A 27,275-nucleotide genomic window follows, 5' to 3' on the forward strand; every position below is an offset into this window, starting at 1 on the left:
ATTTATCCTAATATCTTATGTGATCTAGTTCCTTTCTTTTGACCTCATGAAAGTATGAACAGACTTAGTTTGTCACCAGGAGGAAATTGCCAATAGATAACAATAGATGGCAGAAAACAGTCGTCATTTCACTGACCCACTATAAAGCCATCTTGTTTTAAACTACCTAAAGTAGTGATTCTTAGCGTCCGAGAGTTGCAGAATCACATAAGAGGCAATAGCTTGTTCGGCTACTATCATTTCTCTTCAACCTGCCCTTTCCCCTTTGTAAGTTTCTAAGTGTCCATGCCGCCCCCGTCCCCAACACACACACACACATACACACACACACACACACACACACACACACACACACACACACAGCCTGTGACTGACTCTGTTCCTAGACTGAGAATCATTGAGCTAAGGGGTTAATGTTTGACCAATCACATTGTCCAATGACATGACATTCATTGCCAAATCATTATGTACATTTTAGTCATAAAATGTTTAAATAATTATCAGTTTCTGCATATTTTGCTTATAGTTTCAATGATCATAATTAATGATTACTTTTTCCTAGTCATGTTATACAACTAAACTCTCTTCCATGTGATATCTTGCTCTCACCTTGATTTTTTAAGTCAATCAATTAATTAATCATTAATTGTTTGGAAATTTTGCCACATCACCAAGAAAGTGTACCCCCTTGCTGAATATTCAGAGACCAAAAAGGAAAGGTTAACTTTTTCTGTCTATTCAATTCAGTTTGAGCCTTCCCCTGGTTTTCAGAATTTTTTAATTATTGCAGTAATGGGTGCCTAATTATTCTCTGTTTTTGTATTAGGCCAGGAGAATTCCTAGCCCAGAAAATTAGAATTGTTTCTTCTCCAGTCCTGACAATCATATTCTTATATCTCTTCACATGTTTCTAAGGGTTGGATATGATGAATGCTGATCTACATATTTGCAATAAAAATATTGGCAAAATACACTAGTTAATTTTCAGTTGAACCAGGGGTAAACCATATCTTCTCTGTGTATCTATAACTTTTCCACAGTCTCCTGTAGACCAATGAACTGAAGATCTGGTTACTATTTGAAATGGAAAGAGAACCAGTAGGACACAAAACTTAACAAAGAACATCCTAGCGAGTTCTGATAATCTGAAAATAATTATGGAATGCTCTGGGAGAGCGGTTAGGTCCAGCTGCATGTATGTAGCTTAGATAAGCTCTCTAGGATCCAGATATTTGAAAACTGATGGAGAGAAAGAAAAAAAGAAATCAACAATTTATTAATTCATTGAACAACTACTATGCTAAGTGATATACATAGGATTTCATTTAATCTTCTTAAGAGTTGAGCATTTTGCAGCTATGTGAAAGAGTATTAGGACAATTTTATAAATGAGACGATTAAGGCACAGAGAGATTAAATAACGTACCCTGGCTCACAAAGCAAGGTTCTCTTTAATTCTAAAGCTCTTTTCAAGTAGACTGGTCTTACAAAATCCTCCACTCAGTAGTTTATATCTGGGCAGTTTAAATAACCAAGAGAGGAATTTGTATCTAAATTCAAAAGAGCACTAAAAATCAGTATTGCGTTCTCTATTGTTATGCTCAGTATCTTCATACTGTTGAAATTCTCTCTGACAGATGAGGTTTCCTGCTTGTGTGAAAGAGAGTATTGTACACTGATTGGAATTAGCAAATAATAATTTTGTTGACAAAGTTTCTTTAGAGATTTTAACAGGCAGTAGAGAAGGGATAAATTAGCCATCCTTGAATATGGTGAAATTTTTAAAGAGCAAGATTAAATAGTACATAACTAAAAACTCACTTATTGCCCTGGCTGTGTTGCTGAGTTGGTTGGAGCATTGTCCCGTGCACCAAAAGGTTGTGGGTCTAATTCCCAGTCAGGGCACATACCTAGGTTGCAGGTTCGATCCCTAGTCAGTGTGCATATGGGAGGCAACCAATTAGTGTTTCTCTCTCACATCAGTGTTTCTTTCTCTCTACCTTCCTCTGTTTCTAAAATTAATATACACATCCTCAGGTGAGTATTGAAAATAAATAAATAAATAAACTCCCTTATCATGTAGGAATAAAGAACTTTTGCTTAGATTGAAGGGTAAGCAACAATGTTCAGATTTTATGTCAATTTCAAATGAAGCCTACTTTAAAATTAATTATTCTATTCCACTGAATTTTAATCCTAGGGGAAACTGGAATAAAGTGCAGTAGAAGGTACTATTATTATTATTACCGTTTTGTAGATGAGGAAACTGAGGCACAAAGCAGTTAAGGAATTTGCTCAAGGTCACACAACTGGCAGCAGAGCTGGAATTCAAACTCAAGTGGTCTGGCTCCACAACCATTTTTCTAACTTCTACAAAACATGACCTCTTTAATATTTGTGAAGATTAAACCTGCTATTAGTATACATTTGTGAATTTGTTATTCTTTATATGATTTCTGGAATAGATCTTCTTTCACTTCACATTTTTATTTTGATTACCTAAAGCTGAGCTTGGACAAAGGATCCTTGTTTTAATTCCCATCATGTAAGCTTTTTATTAAGAACATGTTCACTGAGAAGCTGGCTGCAAGAACGGGCAGGTGACAGGCCCATATGTCAGCTGCCACATGACTGGCTCTATCTCATTATTTCCTTATATATTCCCACTCTCTTTCTGTTAGAGACATTTTGATTCTGTCATCCTGATAGAGAATAGGCTGGTGATTGGTCTGATGACACAAGGACCGTCAGAATTCTCATGTTCTCTCACTCTCCATTAGGTCTGCACCTAGGAAATGAATATGAATGCACTGTGGAAGCCAGGCTGAAAGGCTCTGGGACAGCTGTTCAGCAGAGCTCAGAATTTTTTATTCTTATGCAATAATCATATCATCAGTAACCATGTATACTTTAGGTGAGCTCATAATCTTTTAGGATTGTACAAAACTTGGCTGCTACCAAGATTCCTGTTCCTATGTGACTGGAACCTAGACCTGAGCAAGCCATGCATTTGAATCCGAAGAAAATGCCATAATGTGAAATAATGTTGCCCTCTTTTCTTTAAGAAAAATAAACAACACTAGTGTGTTACATCTCAAAGCAGTGGTCACCACACAACTGTTCTTCCATTTGGAGACTAAGGAAAACATTTGAGGCTGTTGTTATTCATAAAATAAAAATCACTGTTATTTATTGACTTACCATGTGCCAGGCACTGAGCCAAACACTATAAACATGCCCTCATTTAATCCTCACTACCGTCTTAGGAGGTGGTATTATTTTTGTACCCATATAAACTCAAATTTGGAAGAGTTATGTAGCTTGCCTGAAATTACACAGCTAAAACTAGACCCCAGGTCTGTGGGACTCCAGAGGCTAAACTCCTGTGTTTCCTATTTGAACATGATTCATGGGGTACATTATTTAATAAGCTTCATGTATTTACTACATTTAATATTAGGGGCACAGAACTCCAGAATTTTCAAGCCTGACAATATACAGATAAGGAAACTGTGTTCCCGAGAGGTTAAGACTCAAGGTCACATCGCTTGTCAGGGGGTGGGCCATCTTCTTCATTGTTCATTATGTAGCATCTATTATGCTGAAATTGCTTGACTCACAGGCTTACGTAAATCCTAGCTGGACAAACTTTTTCTAGGGGAAAAACCAGAAGAGGAAAGTAGGTTATCTTCCAGCTCTAACTTCTCTACCTTGCTTTATCTTGGGTGGCCAACATCAGGCATAGTTGGAATTATTTCATGCATCAAGAAAAGCAACCAGGATCCTTAGAGGCAGGAACATAACTTCAGAAAAAAAAGCAGCTTTTCTACTCTTTGATGACTAATCCAGGCTGTGTGGCTTGCTCTTTAGCTTGCCCACAAAATAATTATCCCAGAAAAAAAATTGGTATAGTGGAGTTTGCAAAGTAATGAAAACAAAGCAGTTGCCTTGTAATACCGGAAGTTCAACTTCATGCCTTCTGTGGATTTTTTCTAAGCACTTAGGGTGGTCCAGTGTCAGAGCTCATAATCAGACACACACAGCACGTGGCCAAACATTCTGCAGCCTCTTTGGCTTGCATTGAGATCACAGATCAGCTGTGGCTATTGTCCCAGTTGCCAGGCAACACTAGGATGTTTATTTTGAGGTCTGCCCACATGTTGTATCAGAGGCCAAAGCTTCTTGTGCTCTCCAGTTCCAGAGCCAGCAGAGCTCTCTATTTGTATCTCATCAGTGTGTACCTTTTAATGCTATATTTCATGAATGCACAGCATACTCAGCTGAGATAGAATCAGTCATCTTCCATTTCCCCCAGATGATGCTCAGACTGCCTCATTTTGCAGTGTTCTACTTCATCTAGCAAGCTGCACTCTGGACTGAGTATCTCTGGTAGGTTCCCACCTTTGTCTAGCTCATCTGGAGTGACAAACTCATCTCAGCATTCATTCCATATTTTTTGAAAAGCCACATATTTTGTTTTAGTTTCTGAATGTAGAGAAGTCAAATTGTTATAGCAGAAAGTTCATGAGCATTACTGTCATATGTGTTCAAATACAAGTTCCACCACTCCTTAACTGTGAGGTCTTAGATAAATTACCTAACTTCTCTGAGCCTCATTTTTCTCATTTATAAAATGCAGATAATAATGGCTACCTCCTAGGATTCTATAAAGAAACATTGAAATCACCTGTAAGTCACCTTTCACAGTTGCTGGCAAATGGAAGATTCTATAGTCTCCACCTTTCTGTTGAACACATAGTTAATATAAACACTAAATAAATAGTTCCCATCTCCTCTGTGAAATCTTTCCTATCTTCCAAACCACATCTCAGAAATACAATAATCTCCCTCTTCTGATGTCTTATAATGTTATATTGTCCTTAAGATCCTATTGTAATCAGCCTTATCTCATGTTACATACATGCTGGGGGTTATGTTCGTGCCCTGAGTAGATCTGCTGGCACAAAGCCATGGTCCGCCTGAAAGGGATGGCTCAACTTCATTTATAGATGATCCATTATTTATCTTTCATTGGAATCATGTTTTTGTTATGACAAATACTATACTTTGTTAGGTAACATGATTATGCTATGTAATAACTGAAGGCATGGCAAGAATGGATGCCATGGTATGACAGCATGCTAAACAATAGACAAACCCAAACATCAGAATATTTGTTCCTGAAGTGAATAATCCATCATTACAGATAGAAAACCATAAACCTGCACTCATGGGGCCCATTAATGTGTCTGTGGAGAGTGTCCATGTTTTCCTTAGAAAGCCCCCAGTCAGCCACCCATTGTTTGTTCCCGGTGTCTCACAGGAAGCAGCCCACAGACTTTTTGTGTATATTTATTTTTTAAGTTTTACAGCTGCCAGCTTGATGACAATAAGGATGTGACTAGATATTTATTTTTTAACTTTATTTTTATTGTTTACACTATTACAGATGTCTCAACCCACCCCCTCCTTTGTCCACCTCTACCTAGCCCCCACCCCCACTTCCCTTTCGGCCTTCACCACACTACTGTCTGTGTCAGTGTGTCATGCATATATGTGCTTTGGCTGATCCCTTCACCTTCTTTCATCTAGTCCCCCTTCCCACCTCCCCTCTGACAGCTGTCAGCCTGTTCCATGTGTCCACGCCTCTGTTTCTATTTTGTTCATCAGTTTATTTTGTTCATTAGATTCCACATATAAGTGAGATCATATGGTATTTGTCTTTCTCTGACTGATTTATTTCATTTAGCATAATAATCTCCAGGTCCCTTCATGCTGAGTGACTAGATGTTTAAACTATATTATCCTAATCAGTTTTCTGACTTGTGCTTTGAACAAAATTTCTGATGATTGTAAAACTCATAATGTTGGATTTTGAGCCATCAGATAATATTTTCTTGTTTACTTATGGACAAAGTCATACATTTATTTAACAAATGCTTGTTGAGGAACAGCTGTGTGCCAGACTCTGGGGATGTGCAACTGCTGAAACAGGCATGGCTCCTGTCCTTGCAGAGTTCAAGATCAGGTTTGTCTTATAGCCTCTGTGAGAAAAGAACTTAAAGAGAGTCCATTATTCCCTTTTCTTTAATTATTTGAGGTATATTGTAAAAGAAGAATCTTATTACGTTTCAGAAACAAATTACTTGTTTTCCTCTTGTGTATCCATCAGAGCTAGTTTTAAAAGTTAAAAATCAGTTATTGATTTGTCAGGTTTTTAATTTAGACATTTTAAACAATTATTTTGTGTTTTTCCCATATTACCTGAGTTTGGTATCTAATCTGACTCTCACAATAACCCTGTGGGGTGCATGTTGTTCCCATTGTGGGACACTAGATGCTTCTGAGGTTTAATTGGCTTGCCTGGGGACTCGCGGCCACTCAGAAGACATTGGGCTGAAACTTAAGTATTCTAATTTATTAATTATATCTTAAATCTAACATTGTTTTAAAAAATAAGGTATTAAAACTCTACTTCATTCTTTGTTTCAATAAAATTTTAATTGATGATTAGAAAATGGAAACAAAGATTTGAACCAACGGTGGTTTTTAACTCCTCTCTGCCACAACACAGCACTGTAGTTGGCACTGTGAGGTGCAGAAATGGCCCCTGTCTCTTGATCAATTTATAGATTCATTGACGAGAGATGACATACATTTAGGAAAGAGCTCAGTAACCCTCCAACGCAGCGTACACTATCAACTGTTCAAGTGAGAAGTACAAACATATGTGAGTTGAGAAGATAATGAAATAAGCTGATACAGGTGTTGTGTCTTGAGTTAAATCCTCCGAGGGAGGGACAGGTGGGACCTGAACAGGGAAAAGGCTTTGTAGGCAGCGGGAATGGCCAGATGAAAGGCTCAGCGTTGGAAGGTAGCGTGATGGTGATGGTGGTGATAACACTAGCTGTAGCCCAGCATGAATCATTTGCCAAGCACCGTTATAATTGGTTCATGTACATTAACTTACTCCTAAAACAACCCTATGATATAAGAATTGTTACTATTCCCATTTTACAGATGAGGACACTCAGGCAGGTATCTTGCTTGACACTGCCCATGAATTCAGTGTCAGCTGGCATTCCACCAGAGAGTCTTGAGTCCAGACCCCTCTCACACACTTGACCAGTGAGTTATGCTGCCTGAGGAGGTGTCCACGATGCAGGAAGGGCACCATCCTGGCTGAAGGGGAGTTCTGGTGTGGGCAATAGCGAGAGAGGTCGTGGAATAAATAGGTTGGGTCAAGTAATGGGAGTCTGAGGTTCAGACAGAAGACACAGTGGGAAACCATAGCAAGTTTAGTACTTCATCAGAGTGGGATCGTGATACACGTTTATTTCAGATAAATTAGTCATGCAGCCATAGACAGAAAGGACTAGGATCTGGAGATGGGGGTTGAGATGGGAGTGGGAAAGAACCACACATGGAAACTATGAGAAGGGCCCTGACGTAATCCAGGTGTGGGAGGTATATGATTAGGCAAGGGGAGTGGATGGCAAAGCAATGCCAGGTGGGGCATGGGGATGAAGACTAGAACTAAGCACTGTGCCGGACTCCCCCAGCTCAGGGCCAGATGGGTTCCCCGCATTCCCTCATTTGATCCTGATATCAACTCCAGAGGGGGGTGGTATTATTCCTAGTTAAGAGTTAAGGCAGTGGAGGCTTCAGGATGTTATTTAATGTGGAGCAGGGATTTGAGCCTGTTATTTGTCTTTCCTGGCTTCCTAACTTTAAGGTAATATAATGTAGTCTGGTGATAAAGAAGGGCTGTTAATAGGTATGAGAATAGTTCACCTAATAAATGATGAGTCATGGGGAGAAATCAACTTTCTGAGGTAGCAATAATACCTCAGAGAGGAGAGGGTTTGTGGCTGAATATTAAAGAACACAGAGAAAAAAGGGGCAGGTGGAAGAGGCTTCCAGAAGGAAACAGGTCAGAGGGCTGGGGAGAGAGCCTGTAGCTCCTAGTGTCACCGCAGCCGTGGGGGCGGGGCGGTCTGTGATTCAGAATGAAACTGCTGATGGATTATCAGGTGGGAAAGGACAGTACATACAGACGTGCGGCTGGTGTTCCTAGTAACCTTCCACAAACACAGGCGGCAGGTGTGTGAAGGGATTAGCGTTGTAGGTGGAGGGACGAAGGAATGCTGCGGTAGGGGCGGGCAGAGGAAGCAAGGTGTGGGCTGACTCACTCGCTGTGCGCGCTTTCCGAACCCAGACAGCCGGTGGCAGGCGGAGAAACCCAAGGTGAGGCTGCTGTGGGTCCGGAGGGAAGGGAGGGTGGATTCCCGTAAACCAGACGCAGGTGCCCAGACAGAAGCTGAAAGTCTTCTGGGGGGCCAAGCAAGTGAGAGGACGGTTCTGTGATAGACAGAAGGAGCTGAGGGAATGACTTTTTTGTCGACCAGATTGAATGGCAGCAGAATGGATGAGTCAGCCTCGAGGGCCCTGCCCCTTCTAAGGCCTTTAACTCCCACCTTGACCATTCATCAGGACCTGTGTGTGCGTGTACAAAGTCTCCACTCACTCGCAGCGTGGCAGGATGGTTGAGGATGGCCCTAGGTCTTGGATCTCTTCTTGTGGAGTCTCACTAGACACCCTGTATACATAAGAAAAAGCCCCAGATAGAGGCCCGCTGTAAGCAGATTGGTGTACCCAACAGACAGCTGTTTTAAAATAGACCCCATTGCGTGGAGACCATTCGTGCCGGCCTGTGTATGGCGCTGGGAGTCCGTGAGCTGGGGTTTGGAGAAGGAGGAGGCCCATTAGGGACTGTTTGCAGTGGTTCAGAAGTTATAATGCCAGGGCTGGGAGCTAGTGAGGTACCCTGGAAGGAAGGGCATGTGGGATTTGAATATTTGGAGAAGAGAAGCATCTCAACCAGCGGCACTTGTGGGAACACAATATAAAGGGAGAGGGTGAGTGAGGTGAGTGAGGCAGGAATGGGCCGCTGCCTGGAGCAGCTGTTCTGAATTAGAAGATGGGGTGGGCTTGGAGCCTGGGGTCTTTAAAGGCAAGAGAAAGGATTTTTGTGTGATACAGTGGGCAACAGGAGCCATCGCTGGTTCTACTTGACAGGGGAGACACGTGCCTGAGAATGACATGTGGGGAGATTGATCTGGACAGAAAGGGTAAGAGAGTTAGAAGGCTGTATGTAGTTTGGGAGAGCTTTGCAAAATATATGTGAAAAAAGAGAACAGTTTCCATTTTCTGAGGCTCTTAAAGGCATACCATTTTTCCCTTATATCTTAAATTATTTACTGCAGTAAACTTCCAAAATTCTTACTTTAGCACGTAAACACATGTAAAGAGGTTTTGTTGAATAATGCCAGAAAATAAGATGCTACATTGGATAAGTATAGGAGTAAGTATTTTTTTCTAAGTTGCAGTCACTATATTTTATCAATTTTATCTTTTATGTAACTTGACAGTACAGCAAAATTATTCTAGGTGGGCCTGAAACTGACTTAGCCCTCAAACATTTTGTTTTGTTATATGGGATTCTCTTCATGCCTCTGTTAGAGCACTTGAGTTGTAATATGAACCTGCCTGATGGACTACAAACTCTTTCAAGGCTGTGATGGTACCTTATTCATTGTGTATCCTCAGCACCAACTCATTGCCCTTTATTTTTATTTTTTTAAATATATTTTATTGATTATGCTATTACAGTTGTCCTGATTCCCCCCCCCCCCCCCCCCCCCCGGTGCCCTCTTTCCCTCCAGCAATCCTTTCCCTTAGTTCATGTCCATGTGTCATGTATTTAAGTTCTTTGGCTTCTCTATTTCCTGTACTGTTCTTAACATCCCCCTGCCTAATTTTACTTAATCCCTATACCTTTTCCCTCATTCTCCCCTTCCTCCTCCCAACTGATAACCCTCCGAATGATTTCCATATCTATGATTCTTTTTCTGTTCTGCTTGTTTGCTTGGTTTATTTCTTAGATTCAATTTTTGATAGTTATAGACTTATTGCCATTTTAATGTTCATAGTTTTGACCTTCTTTTTCTTAAATCCCTTTAACATTTCATATAATAATGGCTTGGTGCTGATAAAGTCCTTTAGCTTTACCATGTCTGGCAAGCATTTTCTCTGCGCTTCCATTCTAAATGATAGCTTTGCTGGATAGAGTAATCTTAGTTGTAGGTCCTTGCTTTTCATCACTTTGAATACTTCTTGCCAGTCCCTTCTACCCTACAAATTTTCTTTTGAGAAATCAGCTGACAATCTTATGGGAACTCCTTTGTAGGTAACTCTCTGCTTTTATTTTGCTGCTTTTAAGATTCTTTCTTTATCTTAAACCTTTGGCATTTTAACTATGATGTGTCTTGGTGTGGTCCTCTTTGGGTCCATCTTGTTTGGGACTCTCTGTGCTTCTTGGGCTTGTATGTCTATGCCCTTCACCATATTAGGGAAGTTTTCTTTATTTTTTTCAAATAAGTTTACAATTTCTTGCTCTTTCTTTTCTCCTTCCAGCGCCTGTATGATTCAAATGTTGATATGCTTGAAGTTGTCCCAGAGGCTCCTTAGCATATCCTTGTTCTTTTGGATTCTTTTTTCCTCTTGCTGTTCTGATTGAATTTTTTTTTTCCCTTAAGTTCCAAACCATTGATTTAATTCTTGACTTCATCCACTCCACTGTTGGTTCCCTGTAAATTTTTCTTTATTTCACTTAGTGTAATCTTCATTCTTGCCTGGGTCTTTTTTATGCTGTTAAAGTACCCAATGAGTTCCTTGAGCATCATGATAAGCAGTGTTTTGAACTCTGTTTCTGATAGATTGCTTATTTCCATTTTGTTTAGTTCCTTTTTTGGGATTTTGTTCTCTTCTTTCATTTAGGCCATATTTCTATGTCTCCTCTATTTGGCAGCCTCCCTGTGTTTGTTTCTATGTAGTAGAGCTTTGATTCCCTGTCTTATTAGCATGACCTATTGTAGAAAAACACACTCTTAAATTGGATGGGGTGGAGCCTTAGGTAATCACCAGGGTGGGGCAACCCATGTGAACCAGGTTGATGGAGTCTCCAAAATGGTGTCCCTGCTCTGTGGTTCTGTGTTGGGGAGGGCTCAAAAAGGGAACAATGCTGCTGCCTGGCCTTTTGAGTTTTGTCTGGAGGAAGCTATCTTCTGGCACTTGCCCTGATGCCAGACACTTCAGTTTTTCCCATATGCCACTGGTGCCCTTCCAGCTGCTGCCCAGTGTTTGAACCCAGAGGGAGTGAATCTGCATAAGTCCTAAGTCCATTGCAGGCCCTTTAAGAGAAGACTCCTGAGAATCCCGCAGTTTCTTCTGCTGCCCCAACTCCCACTGGTTTTTCTAGCCAGAAGTTATGAAGACTTATCTTCCTGGAACTGGATCTCTGGGATGTGTGGTCTGGTGTGGGACTGGGATCCTATGCTCCTGAGATATCCCTCCTGATTTTTATCCACCATACGTGGGTGTGGGACCGCCCATTCCATGTCTCCATGCCTTTCCACATGTCTCTACATCTCCGCCTCTCCTATCTGTCTGGATGAATGTGACTTCTTTAATTCCTTGGTTGTAGGACTTCCATACAGCTCAGTTTTCTAATGCTACTGAGTGATAATTATTTTTGTAGTTTAATTGTATGTTTTGCTGTGGTTGTGCAAGAAGATGAGTCGTATCTATGTACACTTCCATCTTGACCAGAAGTGCCTCATTGCCTTTTAAATAGCAGTTGTCAAAGGGGTGGGCAAATGGAGAAAGATTACAGAAATTTGTCTTTCTGATCTTTGTTACTTTGATTTATGCCTTAATTTGAGTTTATTAATGACTAACAATACTCTGGCTATTAAGATACTTTCATGGGTCATTTGGGAAGGAAAATATTATTATAGCTGCAATTCTGTCTGATTTAGAGGTCTAATCCCAATAGAGATATTGTCTTATGTTATGAGTGCTGATGGTTGCATTTTAAAATTAACTGCCTCTTGATGTTAACAGGACTGGCCAAGTGGTAGGTCCTGCAGCAGAGTCACTGGTTTAGAAATCAGGCTGTCTAGGTCCCAGCCTCAGCACACACAGCTCAGAGGGTGCCTCCTGGCCTTTTGCCTGAGTGATGCCTCCTTATCGTTCAATTGCCACATTAACTGTCACTTCCTCAGTGTAATCTGTCCTGATCATCTCCTGAACTACCCCTGGTGGCCTAATCTTTTGTTCTTGTGGGACCCTTTTGAGCACTTTCCACAAGTAATCTTTGAAGTGATTAGTCTATTCTCTCAAATGAGGCATTAACTTTCCTAAAGATAGAGTCCTGTCGGCTTTGCCACTGTGTTCTCATCTCCAAACATAGTACTTGACATTAACTGTGTTTGAATTAATTCTTCAAATTTTTGAGAGTTATAAGTTATTTACACCCATGATTAGAAATTAAAAGAGGGACTTCCGGCCAAGATGGAGGCTTAGATGGACGCGCTAGGTCTCCCTCTACAACTAGAGAGGAATACAACTACTTCAAAACAAAGGATAACTAGAAATTCCAGAAAATAAAACTACACGGAAGCCCAACATATGAAGTTATAAATCAGCGGCGCCCTTTGGGCAGGTAAGAGCGAAAGGGGGCGGTGCTGTTTGCGGTCGCACCTGGGACAGCGGCGGGGAGAACAATCCCGGCTGCAGTCGAACCCCCGGCAGCTCGCGACCCCAACGCTGGGGAAAGCAGCCACCACATCGCCTTGAACAGAGAGGCCCAGGGGGGCGGGAGGACGGATCCCGGTCTCCTAGCGGAATAACTATGTGAATCCATCTTGGACCCCCGCCCCCAAAGAAAGCGCCACAGGGCTGCGAAATAGGTTGCGGACAGGCACCGGTCGCTGGATTGTGACGACAAAGCACCACGGCACAGCAAGAAAGGTTGCAGATCGGCGCCGGTCGCTGGGTCATTACGAGTACACAGGCACTGCCCCCGACAGCCGGCCCAAGAAAACAAAACGCATCTGTCAAAATGAGGCAGACAACTATAGAAATCCTGGTGGCACAGCTCACCAGGCAACAGATGGAGAACCTGACAGATGAACAGATAAGAAACCTGTCAGAGGCTCAGTTCTGGGCCATTGTTATCAGGTGGCTTACAGAATTCACAAAAGATCTGGAAAAAGATGAGAAAGAAGCGAAAAACACTCATACTGAAAGGAACAAAACCACATACGAGACAGATGGTGAGGAAAAAAAATCCAGAGTTCATTTCAACAAACTGGAATATGGAGAAGGAACAAGCAGTCAACCAATGCAGAGAGAGGAAATGGGAAGCAACGATGAGAGGATCAGAAACCTCTGGGACAGCTATAAAAGGCCCAACATAAGAATCATTGGTTTGCCAGAGAGCGAGGAAGATGAACTAGAACTTGAAAAATTGAGTGAAAATATAATAAAGGAGAACTTCCCAGACTTGGGGAAGGAAATAGACTTACAGGTCCAGGAAGCACAGAGAGTTCCAAAAAAACTGGACCCAGGGAGAACCACTCCAAGACACATTATAATCAAAATGTCAAAAATTAAAGATAAAGAGAGAATCTTAAAAGCAGCAAGAGAGAAGAAAAGAATTATGTACAAAGGGGTCCCAATTAGACTATCAGCTGACTTCTCAAGGGAGACCCTGCAGGAAAGAAGGGACTGGCAAGAAATATTCAAAGTAATGAAAATCCAAAACCTACAACCACGAATACTCTATCCAGCGAAATTGTCATTCAGAATAGAAGGACAGAGAAAGTGTTTCCAGGACAAAATAAAACTGAAAGAGTTCATTAGATCCAAACCACTGTTATATGAGATGTTAAAGGGACTGGTTTAGAAAAAGGAGGATCAAGACAATGAAATCTAAAATGAAAACTGCATCACAAGAAACAACAGAAGCTAGGGAATTGAAACAAAGGCAAACTAAACAGGCAACGAGAGTGGAAAAAGAACTATAGGTACGGGGAACATATTGGGGGGAGGTCAACAGGGAGGGGGAATGGGGAGAGGGAGGGAGATGATATAGGAATTAAGGATCATGGTAGGAGGGAATGGAATAGACAGAGAGAGGTTGAGAAGAACTGTATGCACAACTAATGGACATGATCTAAAAGGGGGGGACAACTGGAGGGAGGGGGGCCACCGGGTGGAGGGGAGCAGAGGGAAGGGAAATTGGCACAAATGTAATATTATAATCAATAAAACACATTTAAAAAAAAAGAAAAGAAATTAAAAGAGTACAGAAGATTTAAAATGAAAGTATATTCAATCCCTCACTAGAGAAAACAAGTATTAAGCATTTCTTGTCTTTACAAACAAAAGAAATTTTGAACAAACTACATTTGGCTGGAATTGAATGAATTCACAGTGGAGTGGGCTTGCTTGCCTTATTTCCAGACCCTGTGAAGTAGCTTACCTATTTCAGTTTCAAAATGGTTGGTGCCTTAGTGATGATAGGATAAAACTTCCACTGAGGAATCTGGGTTGAGAACAGACTGGCCCAAGGCCTTCAGCTAAATTCTCATGATAATCTGCTCCACGCTTATTTTAACTACTCCTTGTAGAATTTACTCTTCTTGGTGGGCCTTTGAAAGTCCTTTTTTTCTAGAAATAGAGGATTACATCCAGCTATTGCTTAATAAAGAATGAAGGCAGGTTGAAAACCCCAGGGATTTGAGGAATATTTTAATAAATTTGGATGTTTAAAAAATACATTAATGTTAACTTGAAGACTTGCAGCTTAAAAAGCATTTCATGTAGAGTGTTTGGTCTTTGGTGACTTCATATGGCTCAGGGAATTCACTGAAGAGTGAGACATAGCAAAGCGGAACTTCTAAAGTTTGAATGGAAATTTGTATGGACAGTTCTAATTGTGGAAAGATAGAATTGTATACATATGGGAATGTTAGTCCCCACATATTAAAAAAATTCTCAAGAAAATATGAGAATATATAGATACATGTCTATTAATTCAATGGGGGGATTTATCTTGGTTCATCTTCCAGTTCTTTATCCCAAAGAGATTGTGAGAGAGACTGCTCTGTGCCCTGCTATAGGACTCTCTCTCTCTCTCTCTCTCTCTCTCTCTCTCTCTGTGTGTGTGTGTGTGTGTGTGTGTGTGTGTGTGTTGGAGCTGGGGAATGCTTAGTTGGTGCCTAAGAGGACTCAGGAATAAATTCATATGATTATGTGGAAAAAATCAGTATATTAAAGCTTTGGGCTTTTATCTGTAAACTGTAATTTAGCATGTAGCCAATATGCTCTACATTAAGTGAGGTCTGTGGGGAAGGTGATTTTGTTCATGGGCCGTGGGTTGTAGCGGGTTCACACAGTCACTGGGAGCGGTGGTGGGTGGAGGAGCATGGTGGGGGGGCACCAGCAGGATGGGCTCATCCTGCCCAGGGTTTCAGCCTCTGAGGTGGCTCAGGGCCAGGCATCAGAGATGGGGTTCTGGGTATTGTTGGCAGGGCAGCAGCTGTTTACTGACAGCTGGTTACTAAGGAGGCAGCTTGTGCCAGATGGAATCCCTGGGCTCTAAAACCTAACGGACTCAAATGTTAAGACTTAATGAGCCTGGGTTTGAACTTCCAATGATTGTAATTGTCTATTTAGTATTAACCAGGGTATTGCAAGCTAAGTACCAGAGCAGTACTCAATCCCATGCAAGTATCACAGGCACGTCCCACTGCATAAGTGATAAAGATTGCAGGAGCTGATTCCACCACCACCTGCATCCCTAGGGAAGGTGTCTCAGTGACCATTCATCCTCTTTTGTCTTCCAGGGAGGACCCAGGTGAGACAGATAATAGAACAGTATTCCCTCTGCAGCCCTGTCCCCTCACCTTCTCTTCCTTACATGACACTGGAAGGACAATTCTAATCTCCCCAAGTCTGTTTCTTATAGCTATGTCCTGTACCTTCATCTTGTATATTATGTTATGAATAATGCACGAGCAATTTAATGAGTACCTACAATGTGCCAAACATTTTACACATGATCTCAAATAGTCACAGCCCTGTAAAATAGACATTAGAGGCCCCATTTTATATATTAATACTTGGGAAACTGAGACTCAAAGTCACAAAGCTAGTAATTGACAAAGTTGGCATTTGAACAAAATTCACGTTTTGAAGTCCATGTTTTTTGAAAAATCACAAACAATAATAATAATATTTCCTGAGCTCTTGTGTACTAATCAGTAATAAATTTACAAGGTAGTTATTACCTATTGAACAATTGAGAAAGGGAAAACTGAAGATCAGAAAATTTAAGTAAGTTGCCCAAGATTATTTAGTATGTATAGCACATCCAAGCTTTGAACCGTTTGATGTGGTTACAAAAGGTTTTACCCATTGGGCAAAACCATCTATTGGACTTTGTGGGAGTGGCACTCCAGACGAGGTAAAAAGAGGTAAATAAGAGCATGTATGGTGAAGAGGAGCTGAAGGACGAAGTAGTTGGTGGGTTAACTAGATTCAGACTTTCTGTTTCTTTCCTTCCTAGGTGTCTACTTCCTCTGCATCAGCCAGCAAGTTTTCCAGTATGAATCCCACTGAAGCCAAGGTATGAAGAGTCTTCCAGGTCACCTTGGGTGAATGCCTTTAAGTTGATTAATGTAAAGCAAAACAAATATAGACTAACAGCTGACAGATGAGTTGTATGTCCTAGGAAGCTGATGTTATACATGTAAACATTTTCTTCCTAATGCATGGGGGTCATTGGAAACTCAGCTTTCCTTTCAATATTTGCCTCAAACATCATCTATACACTTCTACATCATCTTAGAATATGTAGGAAAAGAGTGGTCACCCGAGTGTTTTTGGTCTCAGATGTGCGTGAGGTTTTTATTTCTAAGATAATCTAAGCACATTTTTCTGAATCTAAACAAGAACACAAGTTCTTAACTTCTTACTAAAATTGTTTGATTATTGTAGTCATTTAATACTAAATATAAGAATGAGAAATGAACTAAGTGAACAGAGAAGTGCAACAGATGCTGGTTATTACAACTGCTTTCTGAATTTTTTTTTCTGAAATTTGAGTCATGTGGAGCGCACCATATTATGAATAAACCTTTGGTGAGCTCTGTTTGAGATTTAATTATTTTTTGGAATTTCAGAAGAAAAAAAGAATGTCCTCTAAAAGAATTGCTGCATAGAGTAAGGCTAATTCTGCAGAGTTAGCCAAAGCTGCCGTGAACCCTCTTCCTTAGTTTCTAAATCTCAGCCTCTGTTTCTTGGGAATATTCTTGGGTGGAGGTTTTAAAGACGAAGTCTTTCCAAGAGGCTCTCAACTAATTCTTATGAAGCAATATTCTTTAGTGCCTCTAAGAGCTACCCCAGCTTCATTATTTTTAAGTTGCCTTTGTTTAAAATCCCCGACATACTTTTGCCTTCTGTCTCCATTTTACTTTGCTATCCCAGTGGGATCCTACTCCAGAATATAGTATTGTACCATAGCTTAGTCATATGGAGGGATTCTAAGGCCTCATCTTGAACTGTTTTTAAAGGACATTAGAAATATCTTGAAAGACACTGTCTGAATCTAAGCTCCTATAAATGTCTTCTTAATTCTTAAATTTATTTTTAATCTGAAATTGTTATTTAATCTACATTTACATTGATTCCTTATTTTCAAAATATATTATCTGATTCATAATTAATCTATTAGCTGTCACTATTTATTTATACCAAGCTTAATCTTCAAAAATTTTAAAAACTCTAATCTCAGTCTTAAGATAATTTTAAAACTATAGTAGAAGCATCTACCAAAAAACAATTCTCATTGACCTTAGGGTCCATGAACTTAGGAAAGTAAAGAGAAAAGAGAGTCAGGAAGAGGGAGTTTCCTTTGTGTTATATTGTTTTGCATTCGATCCATTGCCTTGTTCTAATCCACCCCCAGACTCTTAGCTCGAGGACCAGTGCTTATTTCAAGTGTGCCCTGTTTTCTAGAGCAAGTATCAGCAATCTCTTCAGCCATCTCTAAGTGTTAAACATGAGATTCCTGGCAGCTATGGAGCTGAGGGAAGGGACGGAGGGAGGAGAGTAGGAGAGATAAGAGAGGGAGAGACAAAAATGAGGTGCACATGGTGAACTATCACCAGCGGCTGACATGGGACCACTTTTGGCCTCTTCTCTCTCCTTAGTGGACTTTAATCATCTTCTCATTAATTATCTTCATGTGCTTTTGACGTTTGGCTCATAACATTTTTACTAACCTCCTCTTAGAGATTTTTGTGAACTTGATGATCATATTTCTCCAAATATTTTAAGCTTTTAGAGAAAAGATGTTAATTAAAGATAATACCTACAGTCAATTCCTTTTCATGTTCTACGCCTTTCAAATGAAATTAGTCTAGCTCTGAGGGAGGGTGATATGTCTAGATTTAAGTTCTCTCATTCTCCCTCTCTCTCACCCCTGGCACATTAGAGCTGGTAGTCACACTGCTGTGTATGAGGTGGAAGGCCAGATTATTTTTAATCAATTCATAAGGATGAGCTACCTAAGAGGGTGTGTAGTGTGGATACTGGAGCCAGAAGGCCTCACTTGGAATCCTGGTCCATACCAGCTGTGATTTTGGAAAACTCCTCTTTGCTCTGGTTTCCTTATCTGTACAGTTTGGAGGAAATGATAATAGTACCCATCTCACAAGACTGTGTAAGGAAACATGTATATTGGACAGTGCCTTGTCCTAAGAAGCTTAGGTTAGAAAATCTTTACTTCTGCTGGTGCCCAGTAGGAGCGGGCAGGTACTTCAGAGACAATACACTAATTGAGAGCACCATGGGTGTCCTCGGGGAGTTATTTAACTTTTGTGTGCCTCAATTTGTCGTCCATGAAATGGGGATGGTGATGATGATACTCATAGGACTGTTATTGGGACTGAGCTGGCACATGTGAAGTTTAGAATGGTCCTTGGTACTAACAGTTGATAAACATTAGTTGTCGTTGTCATCAGCATTTTGTTCGGCACCACCACCAAAAATAAATTTAGGAAATGTATTAGTGATTACTGATTAAAATGTACATTTCGTTCTGAGTTGCTTACATCTGTGAATGTACATTCTTACTTGTATTTTAGAGTTCTATGCAAGACCTTGATTGCCAAATTAGAAGCTATTAATAGATTGAAACCACTACAAGACCAGCTTGCTTATTTTCCTTGTTAATCATTTAAAAAAATTATATTTGCATAAACTCAGAAAAACATAGTAGCACATAGGAAAACTCATTAACAAAGGTCCAGTTTGAAAGGATCCAAAATTTAAAACTTCTTTAAAATATTTCTTTGGTCATAAACTGTTTTCTTCCCAAAGCCATAAGTGTATCAGCATAACAGGGGTCCATTATGTGAGGAACATATGTATCTTTATTACTGAAGCATAAAACATGATAAATTAAGAGAATATTTGGCATTATCCTTTTCAGATAATAGAATAAAAAATAAAAATTTGTGCTAGTATCACCAAACAGATAAAAGGGAAAGAAATGACGGGAAGCACTTGACCTAACTTTTAATCTCTTACTTTGAAAAGTTCATAAAATGTTTAATCATGTTTTATTCCTGTTTCCATATCTTGCCTATACTGAGAATTCATGTATGTACTTAAGAAATTGTCTTTTTTTTTTTTTACATAGTTTACCTTTGATTGGGTAAAACTCTGTAGAATACTCCACTGAAGATCCTAAATCACAACCAACTCTTCAGAGGTATTCCTAGAACTTTAAATTAGATCTCCAGATTTTTATTGAACGAAAAGAATATCCTCACTATTTACAAAATTGTTGTAAGATCATGTTGCCAAAATTACAGAAAAATGTTGACATCTGTGACTATTCCTTTGATCATAACCAAACATTAGAAAGATAGATGGAAAAAACACATTGCTCAAGCAGCCTTTACACAGAGAAGGAGGGAAGGAAAGGGATCCAAAGTTAATTTTATTAATAGGAATCTTACAGATTTCCTGTCATTCAAAAGTGTAAATCTAAGCTGAAATATTTGCTAAAGGCTTTAGAATTTAAGTGCCTATAACATCTTGGAGTTATACCCATCTGCATATGGTAAATGCATTGTGTGGGTAGAATGGGTCTTGATAGAAACAGTTTAGTCCTGTTTATACATGGTACTTGTTTGACTGTCAGATAAATAAAGCCACACTTGGGGCTGTGCTCTTACATTAGGCTATTCCAGGCAGCAAACAGATGGAAGGACTGAATCCTCCTAACAGGAAAAGACACAAAAAACAGGTGATGTGGTTCCTGGTACACAGTCCCTTTAGCTTCTCAGCACGTGCTAATTGCAGTTCACAATCTTCTGTAACTCTCCGACCCATCACAGAGTTTCTGGGAGCCTTCATCACCCATTGCCCACATTCTGGCACTAAAAATAAATCTCACTGCTTTCTGTGCCCTCGGCTCTGTCACCATCCCATCGCCTCACACTGTCAGCTGAAACCTGTGATGAGTGTTTCACACATACAGGGACTGATCATGCTGGTGTAGCTTTGCACGATGAGGGTTTTTATGTTATGTTGCTTATGTATTAGCTACAATGTTCATAGTAATAAATCTTTACATATCTCTGATGCACATAGAAAAAAGGAAGATGTAAATTGGTACCTAAATAATAAGAGCAGACTATTAATTAGTGCACTTAAGTGTTTATCTGAAGAGTTACAGTTCCAAGCAAAGTATAATAATTTTAACTCATAACATTTACATTTATAAATACATCAAAATCCTCTCTTTTCAGCTTTCTTAGTGGAAGAATATCTGTAACAAACTTTGTAAATGATGTCCATTTTTCCTTCCTTCCTTTTTCTTTATTTTTCTGAATTTAGGCTGTAAAAACAGAATCCGAGAAGTTACAGCCAACTAAGGTAAGTGATTAAAGTCAACTATAAGTTATTTGGGGCCTTTGCAATAATAGTGATTAACCAAGTTCCTCCACCAGTGGTACTGAATGGCAAAAGGATTTTTGTCAGCCGCTCTCCTGCTGCTGCTTCCCCCCTAGCACCTCTGTATGTGACTTGCCTGGCCTTGCCTCCACCAGGAGGCCTTCCCAGGTGCACCAGGTGCTCAGCGTCCTGCCCCCAGCACAGGGTGCTCTGCTCATCTGTGTGCAGATTAGTTTCTCCACTGGGACTCTCAGCTCCTGAGGGCGCGGGGCTCCACCATATGCATTTCTGCTTAACCCACAAGACCGGAGTCAAATAACTGTAAGCCAAGCCGCCACATGTGTGTGCAGAGGAAGGCGGGGCCCCCCAGATACTCTCCATCTCCCCAGGTCTCTGCCTCTTGCTTTGCCCACTGTTCTGGGTGAGTCTGTGCTGGTGGACCTGCCGCCATGTCCCTTGTCCCCCCACCCTCCGGCCCCTCAGCCTTTGATTTTATGCAGCCCAGCTAACAATGAGCCCTCCCTCCTGGATGCTGCAGACACCGAATCTCTTCGCATCCCGGGGCTACCCTCCCACGAAGAAGATGACGTTTTGGTAGAATATGTGAACAGTTCTGGGCCTCTCCCAACTGCCCCGGTTGGGCTGTGCCTTTGCAGAAGGAACAAGCTCACTGCAAGAATATTCTGGGTGTGAGCTCTGGCGCCATCCTTAGAGCGCAGGGTCTGACTGCGATCAAAAAGCTACAATGCCCACCTTTTGTGTCTTTCTTCAACTTTTTCAATTCAGAGCACTTGACAGGGTGCCCAGGACACATACTAAATGCACAAGAAACTCACTCAATTGAATTCATGGACCTAATTTCCTTCATGACTTAAGTTTGGTGGGAAATAAAACAGTATTGGCTGTGGGAAATAGTGGGTCCATTTTACATTTGTATCTCTTGACTTCGGAATTTATTGAAGCTGGCCAATGGGTCCTATTTTCAGTGGCTGTAAAGACGCAGTTCAGGTCCTCCAACCCAGTAAGGCTGTTTGATCCAATTCAAGGAGCCCGGGCAGAGAGTGGGGATCAGGGAAAGGACGGTGGCAGACATTGAGTTCGCACTCGCAGTCTCAATTACGGGAAGCCAGGCGTGGCCACAGTGGTCGGGTGGGCTGGATGCCGTTAGCCCGGGAGCTAGAAAAGAGAGCAGAGGTGAAATCCAGGAAGAAGAAGAAGAGGGAGTAAAAGTTGAGTCAAAGCTAATGAAGTGTCTGGGCTCATGAGACGGCTCTAGGCACGAGGTCACGGGACAGTGACTGGTACCCAGAACTAAAGGTGCAGGGGCTGGCTGGGAGACTGAGCCAGGAGCTACTGGGCAGAAACGGAGGGGGTTTCCCTGGGCAGCGGCTGGTGGCCAGGAGAGCCTGAGCAAGGGTCAACTAGAAGTGAGAGCCCAGGGTGGGCTGGAAAACCCGGGCAGGCTTCCAAAGACTGGAACAAAACCAAACGTGCACGGACAGGAGGAAGTATTGATCAGGTGTGGTTTATACACTGCGACAAGCAAAGGACAAAGTGCAGCTGTAAAAACACGGTAGATTCCCCCAAACAGTACACTGAGCAAAAGAACGAGAACACGTTGTCCTGGCCGGCCGGCTCAGCTGGTTGGGGCATTGTCCCGCGCACTGGAAGTTGCAGGTTCGGTCCCTGGTTGGGGCATGGGCAGGAAGCAATGGATCAGTGTTTCTCTCTTCTCTCCCTCTCTCCTTCACTCCCTCCCCCATCTCTTTCTCTAAAATCAATGAACATTTCCTCAATGAGGATTTTTTTTAAGAGACAGAAAGAATGAAGACACAGAACTCGTACCTCAATGTAATTCCATTCATTCAGAAACAGGACTGTCCTTTTTAGGTTTTAAACACGCAGGCGGTAAAACTGTAAAGAAAGAAGACAACGGTAAATTGCCCCTTGAGGAGGGGATGTGGGGGTGGTGGTCTCTTTCTTCCCCTGGCTGTTGGTAGCAGAGCACGTGCTTTATATTCGGTATTTAAATTGCCCACATATATCTGTGCACTTTCCTTTTTCAATGTCCTGTTTGGTAACTTTCTTTCAAATCAACAAAAGAAATCATACGAGGTAAAATCTTATAAGCTGTTCTCTTGCAAAAGGGGTCCAGACATGGCTTTGCTGGCCAGCTGTAATGCCAGTTTGGCAGACTCCCCATGAGCAACACCTGCAGGCTTCTTGGCACATGTTTTCAATCAGCACACATACCAGGAGCTGCCTGCGATGGGCTGGGCACAGGGGTAGCCACTGGCGGTCAGGAAGGTCCCTTGCTCCCAAGGCGTCCTGTGAAACCAGAGAAGTTACGTGACATGCAATGCTTCCCTCTGCTAGGCTTTCTGGAAGCTCAGAGCTGGTTTGCCCTTTTGGTAACTTTCCTTGAGGCTGATTTTTGTATTTAATTATAATTCTGTCTTCTCACTTTACCTTTTGCTTTGTTATAAGAGTTAAGTTTTCACTCCCTTAGTTTTGAGGATCTGCCACATTTTCCAGAAAGCCACTTCCAATTTTTTTGGTGGTGGTCAGAGAAAATGAATAAATGAAGAAGCTGGAAGCTCCTCTCCTGCTCCTGCCCTGCCCCTCCGTCCCCGCCTCTGTCTTCCCGGGGTCGCGGCACCCTGTCTGTCTCCCTCTGTAAATCTCCACCCGGGAGGCAGTCCCCCACACTTGAGATACTTTGGGCACACTGTTCCTTTCATTCTTGTCATATTTTCGAGTCCCTCGGAGTCAGGCGATGGACAGGTACGCGGAGCTGTTTTTCTCCTCAGCCCTGACCAGCGGAGTCGTCAAAGAATCCGCACACGTGAGCTGAGAGGCCAGAGCAAGACCCGAGTTACTCCTGGCTTTGCCAGCTGACTACCTCCATCACCCCAGTGACCGTGGCTGGAGAGGGGCCTCCCAGCAGAACTACATTTTAATTTACCATTTTAAACACCCTGATCAGCTCTCAGAACACACTTGGCTTTGCTAGAAGATAGTCTGGGAGGAAGCATATGTCAGCGGACCGGGACTGCCTGGTGACTTTTGCTGGGGAGAAGGTGTTTCACATGCTGCCCCGTGATGCAGGCGCAGACGGGACCCCGAGGGCACAGGGCACCTGCGCCATGGGCCTTGGTCAGGGCTCACTCAGCTCTGCAGGGCACCTCCCACGGGGGCACTCGGGACGGGCGAGGGCTGTGGGCAGCAGGCTTTCTGGTTCCCTGAGGTGATAAACCTGTGCAGGCATCTGAGACATGTGACCGGGCCAAGGGTCCTATTCCCTTGGCCACTCATTCATGTCAGCGTGACAGCCACAACCTGGAAGAGTGTCCACCAGCAGTGGAAGAGATAAATGAATTTTAGGGTATTTATACAGTGGATGGTGATCAGATGAGGACAGAGATGTAGCAATGAGTGCGTGCAAAGACGTGCGTGGGTCTGACAGCCATGGTGTTGAGTGAGAGAACATTGACTCCGTGCGTCCCATGATCCCGTGTATACCTGAAGCTCAGGAACAGGCACAAGTGATCTATGGTGATAGCTGTTAGGCTAATGGCTGGATTGGGGGAGTATTGATGAGGAGGGGAAATGAAGGTACTTTTGCGGGTTCTGGAACCATGCAAAAATGTATGAAGCTATACACTTAATGTCTATGCAGTTTACTGTTAGATAGGTTACCCCATTCACAGTTATTAGAATATTATTGACTCTATTCCACATGATGCCCATTACATCTCCCTGACTAACTTCATAACTGGCGGTTTCTTAATTATTAATCCCTTCACCTTTTGCCACCCTCTCCCCAAAGCTCTCGCATCGGGAATCATCAACTGGTTCTGTATCTGTGAGTTTGTCTCTGTTCGGTCTGTTCATTTCTTTTGTGTTTTAGATCCTAAATGTAAGTAGGTTACATGGTACTTGTCTTCGTCTGTGTGACTTGTGTCACTTAGCATAATGTCCTCTCGGTTTATCCATCCCTATTGTCCCAAATGGGTTTTGTTCTTTTTTATGGCTGAGAAATATTCCATTGTATATATTTCTTTATTCATTTGTGTATCAATGGAATGTAGTCTTTAGATTGGAGCATTTCAACCATTTACATTGATAGAAGTTATTGATAGGTGTGCAAGCTGGGTGAGGGGAGGATCAATGACAAAACAATGGCTTCTGCTGGCACTTCTGTGTGGGAGAAAGCTGCTCCCCAGCCCTCACTGAAGCCAGACCATGTGGTTCCTCCCTGTATGTCCCTGACACTCTCCAAGCTCCTGCCCCAACACTGGAGCTCAGAGCAACTGAGTCTGCCGGTGAGTACATCCCTGCACGGGCCCCTTGAGGGGAAGCTGGGGCTGCAGCAAGCCGCTGGGACCCTGGGCTGAGGAGCATCAGTGGGGCTGGGACCCCTTACTCATCATCGCTCCTGCCAAGGGGACCCCTGCAGCCCGCATACCCCCCATCGTCTCTTAAGTGCCACACGGTGGGTGTGGGGCCTGTGCCTTCCGCATCGCCAGCCCTCCTACCTGCGTTTCCTCGTGGCTTCTTCTGAGTGTCCTTCGCTGTATAGGACTTGTGTTCAGCTGGTCTTCAGGCCGTTCCCGAGGGGTGTTGTTCTGCAGTTTAGGTGTAATTTTGAGGTGGTACCGGGGGGTGTGGTGCAGGGTGTGAGCACAGCACTTACCTACTCTGCCGTCTTGATGAAAGGTTCTTCCCTGTAATCTATTTGTGAACAAAATCCCATCCTTTGTCTGTTAGTTTTGTTGTGGAATTTGCTGGCTGCATCCCATGGTGTCATTTCCCATGTTTCTCTGTCGCTTGTGGTCCCTACAAACTGGTAGCTCCGGGAAGCTCTTCAAAGTGCACATGTCCAGAGCCCGCCCTAAAGTGTGTTCAGTGGGCCTGGTGGGGGTGCTGGGAGTCTCTCCTTTTCCTGAGGTCCCCGTGTGGGTCTGAGTCTGTGTGCCTCGTGTCTGGGCACTGCCGACCCGCCTGAGTGCCAGTAGCCAATGTCAGCCTTGGTCACAGCACGTATCAGACACAGACAGGAGGGATCCCGTCTCCAGGGGTGGGCAGTGGGGTGGTCAGTGAGGGAAGATGCATTAGCTGTCTTTTGTAGGTTAACTGAGATTCCCATTGGGAACTTTTGGGGGGCCCCAGTGCGTGTGCCTCCGTCCTCTAACCCAGCTTAGGAAAAGTCCTTATGTGACCAGGACCTTCCCTGGCCTGAGGGTGTGTGTCGGGGGAGGAGCCACAACAGTCTCCCTGCAGTGGCCCCTGAGGACAAGTGTGCTGTCCACAGGCAGGGTGACTGCAGCCCCGCCCAAGGGCCACAAGCTGCTGACAGTGCCCCCCAAACCATGGCTCATCCTTGTCTGCTGATATCGCCCCTCCCCCATGCCCCCCACTCCCCAGGCCTGCCTGTCGCCTTACCTGCAGAGACGCCCACTGCTACCAGCCAGCACCGCCCTGCCACGGCCCACGGCAGTCCGAGTGGCCTCTGCATCTTGTCCCTCACACCACGCCACCACCCTGTTCTAAGCCCACCCAGACCTCCCGGGCCACTTAGGACAAGATCCACACTCCTCTCCCTGGGTGACAGGGCCCATGTAGTCTCTGCTACCTCCCCCGTCAGGTCTTCACTCTCTCCCCCCTCCTGGCCTCACCTGGCTTTTCTGGGGGTCCTGGATCAGGCCGGCCGCATTGCTGCCTCAGGGTCTTTGCATTTGCCACCTGGCCCTCCAGGAATGCTCTTCCCCCCAGCTCCTCACGTGACCCATCACTCACGTCTGCACTGAACATGCACCTCCTCAGAGGAGCCTTCCCTGACCACCTCGTGTAACTAGACCCTCCCTAAGTCTCCCTATTCTGCTCCCGAGACACCCGCTGGGGGCTCCCCGAGTTACCACAGACGGCTTCAAGGAGTCTCGTAGTTTGTGTTGGTGGCCGCTGGCAATGACGCGGGGCAGGAGTCCATCTGGTAGACCGGGGGGGCCCTGCTAAGGCCCCCCTGCACTCTCTGCTGCTGGATTCTGCTGGACTCAGAGGGCAGGCTGGTGTTTCTTCTGCCCAAGCAGGAGGTGTCGAGGATGACCAGAGAAGCACAAGGCTTCCTGCCCGGCCGGCTTCAGCCCTGGGACGGCCAGCGGTGTCTCCCGTGGGAACCTCGGTGTGTGAGGCTCCCTGCCCAGGGCTGTCAAGGTGGAAGGAGCTGGCTGAGGAAGGCTCAGACGCAATGGCTCAGGTTGTGATGGCCAGCGGTGAGCACAGGGGTGACTGAGAAAAGGGACATTGGCTGTCCTGGGCCATGAAACTTTTGTCCCTTGTGCAGAGTGCCTCAGCCAGCAAGCTTGTGCGGGCTCAGATGTTTGCCCCGCGCTCCAGCC

At 43.2% G+C, this 27,275-nt stretch overlaps 1 protein-coding gene across 1 annotated transcript in view; it reads left to right on the top strand.

Moving 5' to 3' along the window:
- CAST (calpastatin) overlaps nucleotides 1-27,275 on the top strand; it is a 131,951-nt gene that overhangs the window by 54,139 nt on the left and 50,537 nt on the right. The window contains exons 4-8 of the mRNA XM_090276516.1: nucleotides 16,478-16,537; nucleotides 20,162-20,227; nucleotides 20,821-20,863; nucleotides 20,922-20,959; nucleotides 23,955-23,957. Coding sequence (XP_090132642.1) covers nucleotides 16,478-16,537; nucleotides 20,162-20,227; nucleotides 20,821-20,863; nucleotides 20,922-20,959; nucleotides 23,955-23,957 — 210 coding nt within the window. The remainder of the gene's footprint in view (nucleotides 1-16,477; nucleotides 16,538-20,161; nucleotides 20,228-20,820; nucleotides 20,864-20,921; nucleotides 20,960-23,954; nucleotides 23,958-27,275) is intronic.

Source organism: Furipterus horrens, unplaced genomic scaffold, assembly GCF_987537825.1.
Source record: "Furipterus horrens unplaced genomic scaffold, mFurHor1.1.pri manual_scaffold_5, whole genome shotgun sequence".
Taxonomy (NCBI): domain Eukaryota; kingdom Metazoa; phylum Chordata; class Mammalia; order Chiroptera; family Furipteridae; genus Furipterus; species Furipterus horrens.